The sequence below is a fragment of the Elephantulus edwardii genome, unplaced genomic scaffold (assembly GCF_000299155.1).
Source record: "Elephantulus edwardii isolate Elephantulus edwardi_28Jun2011 unplaced genomic scaffold, EleEdw1.0 scaffold00257, whole genome shotgun sequence".
Lineage (NCBI taxonomy): Eukaryota > Metazoa > Chordata > Mammalia > Macroscelidea > Macroscelididae > Elephantulus > Elephantulus edwardii.
The window spans coordinates 3239689-3249357 of record NW_006400007.1 but is presented as its reverse complement, the minus strand read 5'-3'; the positions used below and the strand labels follow the sequence as shown (position 1 = coordinate 3249357).

At 44.6% G+C, this 9669-nt stretch overlaps 1 protein-coding gene across 1 annotated transcript; it reads left to right on the top strand.

Annotated features, from left to right (window-relative positions):
* Nucleotides 1-1356: 1356 nt before the first annotated feature.
* LOC102876026 (chromosome unknown open reading frame, human C17orf64) lies at nt 1357-7724 on the top strand. The gene is made up of 7 exons (XM_006899473.1): nt 1357-1395; nt 2840-2941; nt 3217-3392; nt 3806-3905; nt 5106-5278; nt 7392-7414; nt 7648-7724. The coding sequence occupies exons 1-7, from the start codon at nt 1357-1359 to the stop codon at nt 7722-7724; spliced, it is 690 nt and encodes a 229-aa protein (XP_006899535.1).
* Nucleotides 7725-9669: the final 1945 nt, after the last annotated feature.

Genomic DNA, 9669 nt, shown 5'->3' with positions numbered 1-9669 from the left:
ACTTTGGACATGTTGTAAGGAGAGACAGGTCCTTGGAGAGGGACATCATGCTTGGTAGGGTGGAGGGACAGCGCAGGAGGGGAAGACCCTCTATGAGCTGGATTGATTCAGTGACTGGGGTAATCGGGATGGTTGTGTCAGAGGCAATGCGATTGGCACAGGATAGAGCAGGGTATAGGGTTGTTGTACATAGGGTCGCTATGAGTCGCAAGTGACTCGACGGCACATAACAACAACAACATAACATGGTGCATAACTTGTGTTGCTAGAGGAAAGGCTGGCAGTTCCCAGAAGACAGGTGGACACCCTCCTCCCATGAAAATTTACAGCTTTGGAAACCAAAGTTAGGGGTCTCTATATGAGTCAGACTCTACTTGATGGCAATGAGTTGTGTTTTATTTCATTTTTATTCATTCAATGTTGCATATTTTTCCCTTCCGGATTTTACTGGTTTTGTACCTTCACCTTAAAGACAATCACCTTCTACAGCACTCAACACAATTGATTTATTATCTTCCCAAAGAGCACAGTAGGATGGAAGATCTCAAAAGAGATTTGTATTACTCCTTGCCCTTATTCAGTCCTCTCAAATAGTTCTTTATTCCAAATGCAGCAAGGAATGTTACAAATCCTGCTCCTCCCACTCAGGAGCCCTGGTGGCCTAGCCCTGAGGGAGTTAGGAAGACCATGCCTCTCTGGTGGTTCCAATCCACCAGCCATTTCAGGAAGAAAGATACACAGTCTATGGTGTAATTTATAACCTCCTAAAACCTGCTGAAAGGTCAACTGTCAGTAGATTCTGACTCGATAGTAGTGAAAGTCCCACTAAGGGAGCCTACACTCAATGTACACACCAGGAAAATGACTTCCGAAGTCTTGTTGTTATGTATGAGTTCAACTGACCCTTAGGTGAGCCTCTAGCAGGTTTTTAGAGGCAGTTTAATCACACAGGAAGGGATTGTTCATCTTTCTTCCACAGAGCAGCTGAGGGATTCAAGACCATGCTTTTGGGGTTGGTAGCACAGCTCCTTAGCACCAGAGCAGGGTTCAAAATCAACATCAACTGACAGTTGTCTTCAGAGAGGGTTTACCAACTCCACATGGCCCTGTCCCTCTGCTGAGTTCCATAGTCCAGTCCCTAATTGAGAAGGATGACCAGTGACCAACCCTAGGATGAGGATATAGAGGAGCCAGGGAGCTAGACTCGGTGTTGGTGGTTGCCATGGTTTTGCTCTGAGTTCTGGAGCCAACTAGAGACACTTGGGTCACAGAAGCAGCAAGTCAGAAGCCTGAAGGGACATTAGGAGTGCCACTCTGGAGCCCACCAGTGCACCTCTTGAGACAGAAGACTAACAGATGGAGAAAGGGGGAGATGGTGACAAGCCACTAGAAAAGGTGAAGTGGAGCTGGAGATAGGAACGAAGGATGGAGGGAGAGCCAGGGTGTGTCTGGTTGGAGAAAGAGGGCATGAAGCTCCAGGAAGAGGAGAAGGGGCAATGGTAGGGTCCTCTTGGCAAGAGGTCTTCAGACCAGAGGAAACCTCAGTGATTCAAACAGATATTTAATAAGGACATCTATTCCTGACATTGATGGGAGGTAGCTCATCTTATTGTTAGTTGTGAGGTCACACATACTCTTTTGTGTGTTTGGGAGAGGGTGTGTGTGTGTGTGTGTGTGTGTGTGTGTGTGTGTTATGGTCTCTGCGTGTGGTTTTGTGGTGTATGTGTGGCTTATGGAATTGATCTAATGCCTGGAGGAACCATACAGAACGCTGCTCTACTCACCTTTCTCCAGGTCTCTCTCTCTCTGAGGGATCTGGGCCTGAATCTTCCTTGTTCCCACTGAACACAGGCAGAAATGAATCATCTTTTGAAAGATGAGGTACAAATCTAGCTATATCATTTGTTGTTATTGTGTACTATAGAGTCAGAACCAAACCAAAGCTGACCCTCTGGTGGGTTTTCGGAGGCAACGATCACACAGGAGGAGATTGCCCATCCTTCTCCTGTGGAGCAGCTAGTGGCCTCGAACCACGTGCCTTCGGGATTGCAGCACAGCTTCTTGCCAGTAGGCCACCAGAGCTCCCCAGCTATATTATTTGAATCCTGTGCTTTGACTTCTCGTATTACATTTCCCTTTTTTTTGCCCTAGGTTTGCTATCAGAAAAGTGTCCTCTCATCATTGTCGTCACCATTGCACATTTTTTTCTGAATGCCCATGTGATGCATGACATGATGCTAAATTATAGCACTGCAAAGGGGCGAGCCTGAGACTTAAAAAACTTGCCACCAAGTTGGTTCCAGTTCAGAGTGACCAAATAGATCAGATCAGAACAGGCACACGGTGTTTGCAAGGCTGGACTCTCTTTGGAAGCAGACTGTCACATCTTTCTCCTGAGGTGTGGCTGGTGGAATCAAACTACTGACCTTTCATTTAGAACTTAAGTACTTAACCACCAGAATGTCTGCTTAGTCAATCCTCAGAGTCACGTAAATCTCTTTCAGTGCCATCATCTGAAAATGGGGATATCGAACCTCAGAATTTATAGAATAAAGTATAGTAAGTGCTCTATAAAGTTAACTAATATAATATTCAGTGTTTATTCTAAAACAAATGGGTGGGACTTTCTAGGTTTTTCAGAGAGACTGCTTCACCCACAGTTTACTTATGTCAATGCTGAGTCAAGGACGGGGTCATTGAGAACATGGAGAAGAACTTTGATGGGCATTTGGGCCTAAAGTTATGCCAGCACTGATGCTTACAAGCAATGGCCCAAGTCCCAAAACTGACCACGGTCCTCTCTGCATCTCCCCCCCACACACACCGCCACCTGCCCCAGCTGACTGGTGTGCCTTGCTTGGAGAGGAGCTCTGACACCATCCCTGCTGAGGACACTCTCGTGCGCCATGCCAAAGGTTTGAGTGAGGAAGCCTTCAAAATTGTGAGTACAAAGCAACCTGGGACTCCTATCCTGTATTCCCTGTGGGTCAGGAGACTTGGGTCAGGAATTGGCAGACTTCAAACCTATAGCTTTCAGCTCCACTTGTCATGCTCCCGGGAAGGGAATTGGATAGGGATTATCACAAGTGTCCTCACTCAAGACACAAAATACTCTTTGGATCAAGAGGACTGACTCTCCTGGTCAACTAGTTGCTTGGGGCAACTCATTTACTACTTTTCAACCAAGGTCCCACTTCCCTATTCTTGTTTCCTCAGTGTAAAGAATACCTACGGCCTCGGAAAAAGTTCTTAAGAAAACTGCATCTGCCCAAGGACCTTCCTGGGGGGAAGAAGCTGAAGTACATGAAGCAGAGCCTCATGGTCCTAGGGGATCACATCAACACCTTTCTGCAACACTACTGCCAAGCCTGGGAAATCAAGCACTGGAAGAAGTAGGGCCACTCTCTTACTCTGCCTCCCATATCCACTCCTGGGCCGTCTTCCCGCCGTTAAGGTCACACCTCAGTGGGCCAAGAAGAGGTGGTCAATATCAGGGTGTGCCTAGTTACTTGGACCAGCACTGAGTGTACCTTAACTGCCTACCCAGTGGACAAAGGTCTCTTCTGAATTTCAGGGATAATGAACCCTAGCCAATGCCCTTCGTGAAGATGCTGGTCATTGGTACAGGGTGTTCAAAGAGAGAAGGGACTGAGAAATCCCCACCTATTCATCCTTTAACCTAACCCCCTCACCCCCAGGTAGCAGTGACTCATTTCTCTCTGGGCAGATGTGGGTCATAGGACAATGTGAGAGGGAGTGGGATTGTGTACCAGCCCCTCAGCCTTGGCCTCCCCACTCCCTGTAGGATGCTCTGGCGGTTTGTTGCCCTCTTCTCTGAACTGGACGCGAAGCAGCTTCGCAGGCTCTACAAGTACACCAAGAATGACCGGCCAGCCAAGTTGGCGGTAAGACCCAGGAATCTTCTTTGGGCCTGGCCAGGTGGAGGTTGAGGAGGCTGGTGTGTTCGTGGATTGTGCCTATTAGTATTAATGGCTCCATGATCCTTTCCGTGGCTTCCTGCATGAGCAACACTTCACTGCCCCCACGTTTACCTTTGCCATGGACACAGAATGGGGCTAGCAAGAGAACCGACTTTGCATCAATATTAATTCATTCTCTGCAGCCATGCCCTGAAATGGGTGGGTCCTTCAAGAGTTAGGGCGTTGAGACCAGGCAGAAGGGCATAGCTGGTTTGAGAAGCCTTTGAGAGCTGTTGCTATTCTCTGGTCTGGTCTCCTCCAAAAATAGTGCTTCTCAAACAATTTGGTCTCACCCTCTTAAACACCATTGGAAACCTCAAAGCACGTGGTTATATGAATTCTATCGATTGATATTTACCCTGTTAGAAACTAAAGCTCAAGGGAGCTCTGGTGGCCTAGAGGCAAGAAGCTGCACAGCAATGCCAGAGGCATGTGGTTCAAATCTGCCAGATGCTCTGATGGAGAAGGAGTGACAATCTCTTCCTGTACCAGTCAGATCTGATTTGACAGTACACACACATACATACCAGAAACTAAAGCAAAGGAAAATGAAATATATTTTAATTCATAAAAAGTTAAAATAATAAATTAAATATTAGTTACCATTAAAAACATAATTTTATAGAAAAATTGGTGTATTTTCCAAAGGGGGGAAAATCAGTAAGCAGGATGACTTTGTTTTAGAAGACAGCTGGAATCTCATTTCTGCTTCTGAAGTCAATCTGTTGTGATATGTAATTTTGAGTGAAGAAAATTTAGCCTCAGAGAGAGATGGAACTAGAAAAAGGAGTCATCTTTTCTAAACCTTTTTAGACAACTGTGACTTTTTTCTTTGCTGCCATACCAAAACTTGACAAGTGGTGGTTACTTAAAGGCTAGCTGCAACATAAGAAACTCTACTGACCTAAGGGGAAGAGAGTTGAGATGCCAACTCAAAAGTAGGAAGTTCAAATCCACCAGCTGCTCCACAGGGAAAAAAAAAGATGGGCAGTTTCCTTCTGTGTCATTTACAGCATGTGCAAACTCACTGGGGGGGGGGGTCACCTAGAGGTCATTTCTGACTTGATGACAATGAATTAATTTTAGGATTTTGCAATGCTTCTAAATACTGTGATCCCATTGCAGGAGACATTCTGCCCTTTGGATGCTCCAGAGGGCTCCTTGCTGGTAGACCAGGAAGACAGCCTGCCCAAGCTCTGCAGCGCCTGGGGTCTGCACAGCAACCTCAGCAGCATGAAAGAGAGGCTGTCCAAAATGCGGACCCCAGGCCCAAAGGACTCCCTGCTCGGGGAGCCAAGGTCCTGGCTCCATGTCAGGAGAGGTAACACCCTTTTGGGGTGAGTGTGCCTGGGTACTTGCATGCATGTGTCTACATATGTACATACGTGTGTGTTCGTGCGTGCCTGTGTGCACAAACACATGTGCACAGCTGTGCATGTGTGTGCATGTATGCTTGTGTGGGAGTTTGTTCCCCTGCCATGTGTATGCAGGTGTGCATGTATGCACGTCAAGGTTACAGAGCTCTTTTAGTCCTGACGATTGTGATGTCTCCTTGCAAACCTTCCACAAGCTTGAGGGAAGGGCCCTGGCTCTTGCTCCATGGGGCCAAGTCTCAAGTCTGCTTTTTCCTGTGCTGGTCTCTGGTTCTGTGCTGAGGGTGCTGCTATTCTTGTGTAGGTCTCAGTCTGACTGGCGTGGGACTTTCTGGCTCTGCAGGACGCACAGCACTCCCTGCTTCCTCTTCACTAGTGTTACTAGTGAGATTCCCATACTCACTGGTAGACTTGCTCAGCTTAAACGTGGTGAGGTGGGAAAATGGATCAATCCCATAGTGATCCTTTTAGACACACACCTTATTCCAGGTTCCCACCCAGTCATAGGCTGGCTAGGTAAGCGATTTTGGACAATAAACTCATGATACCACAAAAAAATTCTATTTCCAACTTAGATCTGACGCTCCTGTAGAATCAAGCTAGACATTTTTTGGCTAGAAAACATCAGAGATGATTTGTGCTCTATGCACTGTTCGGCATAAGTAAATATTATCTAGTGGACCCACCATAACTGGGCTAAGATTAATCACGGAGCCTATTCCATGAGGTTAGAAAGTTAACTTGTGTGAATACTTGCACACCAATGCTCATTGCAACATTATTCAAATAGCCAAAAAGTAGAATCGATCTGGATGTTCATTAACAGACTCACAAATGTGATATAAACATACAGAGAAATATTATGCATCCACAGAGAAGAAATTCTGAGAAATGTTAGGACATGGATGAAGTTTGAAAGTATGCTGAGTGAAAAAAGTATTGACACAAAAGGACATATATTGTGTGATTCCCTCTTATACAGCCAGAATCAGCAAATGCATAGAAACAAAAATGTATTAGTGGTTACCTGCGGTGGATGGGAGGGAAGAAGAGGGAAGAGGTATTGCTTACATGATCTGAGTTTCTGTTAAAGGTGATGATAAAATGTGGAAAAGGGCAGCAATTTTGTTTGTGTAATATTGTAAATGCAATGAAAGACAGTGAGTCAGAAAACAGGAAAAAATGAAACTTGTGATGTTTCCTTGGCACTGTGGTCATACAGTCAGTTATTAAGTAAAAAATGTTGGCAGTAGTGTTTGCAAACTGTACTAAAAGCAAGGCACACAGGTGGGGCGTGAAGCCTGGGCAAAGTCTGAAGTCAGGAGCCAAGAAATGTACAATGTAGTGCTGACATGCTACACCTGGCCATAGGGACATTGTTCTTAAGTATTGTTGATGGAACCAACCCATAGCTGACCCTTCAGCAGGTTTTCAGAGACAGTATAATTGCATGGGAGATTACCCACCTTTCTCCTGGGAAACAGCTGGTGGGTTTGAACTACATGCCTTCAGATTTGCAGTGCAGTTTCTTACCAGTAGGCCACTTCTTGTTGGAGCAGCTGGTGGATCCAAACCCTCTACCTTTTCATCGGCAGTGCAATCCCTTATCATTAAGCCACCAGTACTTCCTACTAGGCCACTAAAATGTCCTTATAAGAACGTTGCTGTTTTGTTGTGTGCTGTTGAGTCAGAATCGATCCATAGCTGACCCTCCAGTAGGCTTTTAGAGGTGATCAATTTGCACAGAAGATTTGAACTGCCTGCCTTTGGGAATTACAGCAAAACTTCTTACCATTAGGCCACCAGAGGCAGCTTATTTTCTTACTTTGTCCCTGGGTGAGATTTCTAGCTGTAAACTGGGGATCACGTCATCTCTCCGAAAGGAGCCTTGGTGGTGTCGTGGTTAAGTGCTCAGCTCCTAACCAAAAAGTCAGCAGTTCAAACTCTCCAGCCACTCTTTGGGAGAAAGATGTAGCAATTTGTCTCTTTAAAGACTGACAGGCTTGGCAACCCCATGGGACAGTCAGCTCTTCCCCAGGAGTCAGAGTTGCTCCAAGGGCAGTAGGTCAGTCTGTTTCTTTCGGGTGTAAATACCTAGCCATGTTCTTGTTTTTATCACATCTACCTCACAGGAGTTCTATGAGAGGAATAATGAATATCGGGTTTTAGGTTAGAAAGAATTTTGTTGTTTCTCCTTTCTGCTCCCATTGCACCTCCCCCACCTGTTACACACTGAGGTTTATTTACCGTTTGTGATGTCATCAGAACTGTCTCTGTGACCTTCCCCTTTTCAGATTCTTTAAGGAAACTTCCTCAAAAAACAAAACTGAAGAGAAAGAGGATTAAAGAGCTCTCAGACAGATGCCCATAGGAGGCCTCCGCTGGGACAAGGCTCACCCTCCGCCTGGCACAGTTAGCTGCCTGTCTTCGAGACCGCTGCACCTGGGGAGTTAAGGCTAAGTGAGGGGAGCCAAGAAAGTTGTCTTTATCAAAAGGCTACTCAGTTCTTAATTGTGAATAAATGTGGAGGGAAATAAACATCCTTAAGACAGTTCTACTGGATTTGGCTAAAAGTTGTCTTTCATTTAGTTCTTTTTCTCCTTTTTTTTTCCTCTGCTCAGCCCCACCCCCCCATTCACTCTTCTCCTTGAAAAGAAAAAAGAAAAACTCTTTCATTGTTATGCAGTCCCTCGCCCCCAAGTCTACTCCAAAAATACCCATTCATATGTCCCTTTTAAACAGTTCTCTCCCTCATCAGTTTCAATGCAATATACATCATTCCTCCCTTCCTTTTCTGTCTTCCCTCAACCCTGATGTCAGTCCCTTTTTACAACAGTGGCCCTATGCAATATTTGTCCTTTTGTGACTGAGATATTTCACTCAGCATAATGTCCTCCAGGGTCACCCATTTTGCATAATATTCCATAAGTTCCTTGTTTTTCAATTCTGCATAGTATTGCATTCGTTAGTTGATGAGCACTTGGGTTGTTTCCAGCTCTTTGCTATTGCGAACATAAAGCCACAATAAACATGGGTGTGCATATATCTGCTTGGATGTCAGTTATGGCTTCTTTAGGGTAAATTCCCAGTAGTGGAATTGATGGGTCAAATGGTATTTTTATTTGCAACTTTTTGAGAAAGCGCCATACAGCCTTCAACAGTGGTTGCACCATTTTACATTCCCACCAACAATGAATAAGGGTTCCAGTTTCTCTGCAACCTTGCCAGCATTTGATGTTTGCTGTTCTGTTAAATTTTGCTATTCTTACTGGGGTGAGATGGTATCTCATAGTTGTTTTGATTTGCATCTCTCTTAGCACTAGGAATTTTGAATATTTCTTCATGTGGTTTTTGGCCATTTGAATGTCTTCTTTGGTGAAGTGCCTGTTCATATCCTCTCCCCAGTTTTCAGTTGGGTTATTTACCTTTATCTTCTTTTAAAAAAATTCTTGTTAATTTCAATGAAAATTTACAGAGACTTTGGATTTCCATTCATTCATTGTTGCACTTTTCTCCCCTCCCAACCCTCCCCCCTAGTACACTACCCTCTTGGAAAAGTAAAATTCTTTCATTGTTTTACAATCCCTCCCCCCAGGTCCACTCCACTATGCAGCCTTTGCTCTGAACTTCTGTCATGACAAAAATACCTAATGACATATCCCTCTTAAACAGTTTTCTCCCTCATCTGTTTCAATGCAATATACATTATTGAACCCATCTTTCTCAGTCTCCCCCCAACCCTAATGTCGGTACCATTCTACAACCGTGGCACTATGCAGTATTTGTCTTTTTGTGACTGAGATACTTCACTCAGCATATTATCCTCCAGGGTCACCCATCTTGAATAATATTGCATGCGTTCCTTGTTTTCAATGCAGTGTAGTATTCCGTTGTGTGAATATACCACAGCTTCTCTATTCATTCATTTGTTGATGGGTACTTAGGTTGTTTCCAACTCCTTGCTATTGTGAACAAAGCCACGATAAACATGGGTGTGCATATATCTGCTTGGATGTCAATTATGGTCTCTTTCAGGTATATTCCCAGTAGTGGAATTGCTGTGTCAAATGGTATTACTATTTGCAACTTTTTGAGAAAGTGCCATACCACCTTCCACAGTGGTTGCACCATTTTATACTCCCACCAACAGTGAATAAGGGTTCCAGTTTCTCCACAACCTCGCCAGCATTTGTTGCTTGTTGTTCTGTTAAATTTTGCTATTCTTCCTGGGGTGCGATGATATCTCATAGTTGTTTTGATTTGCATCTCTCTTAGAGCAAGCGATTTTGAACATTTCTTCATGTGCTTGTTAGCCA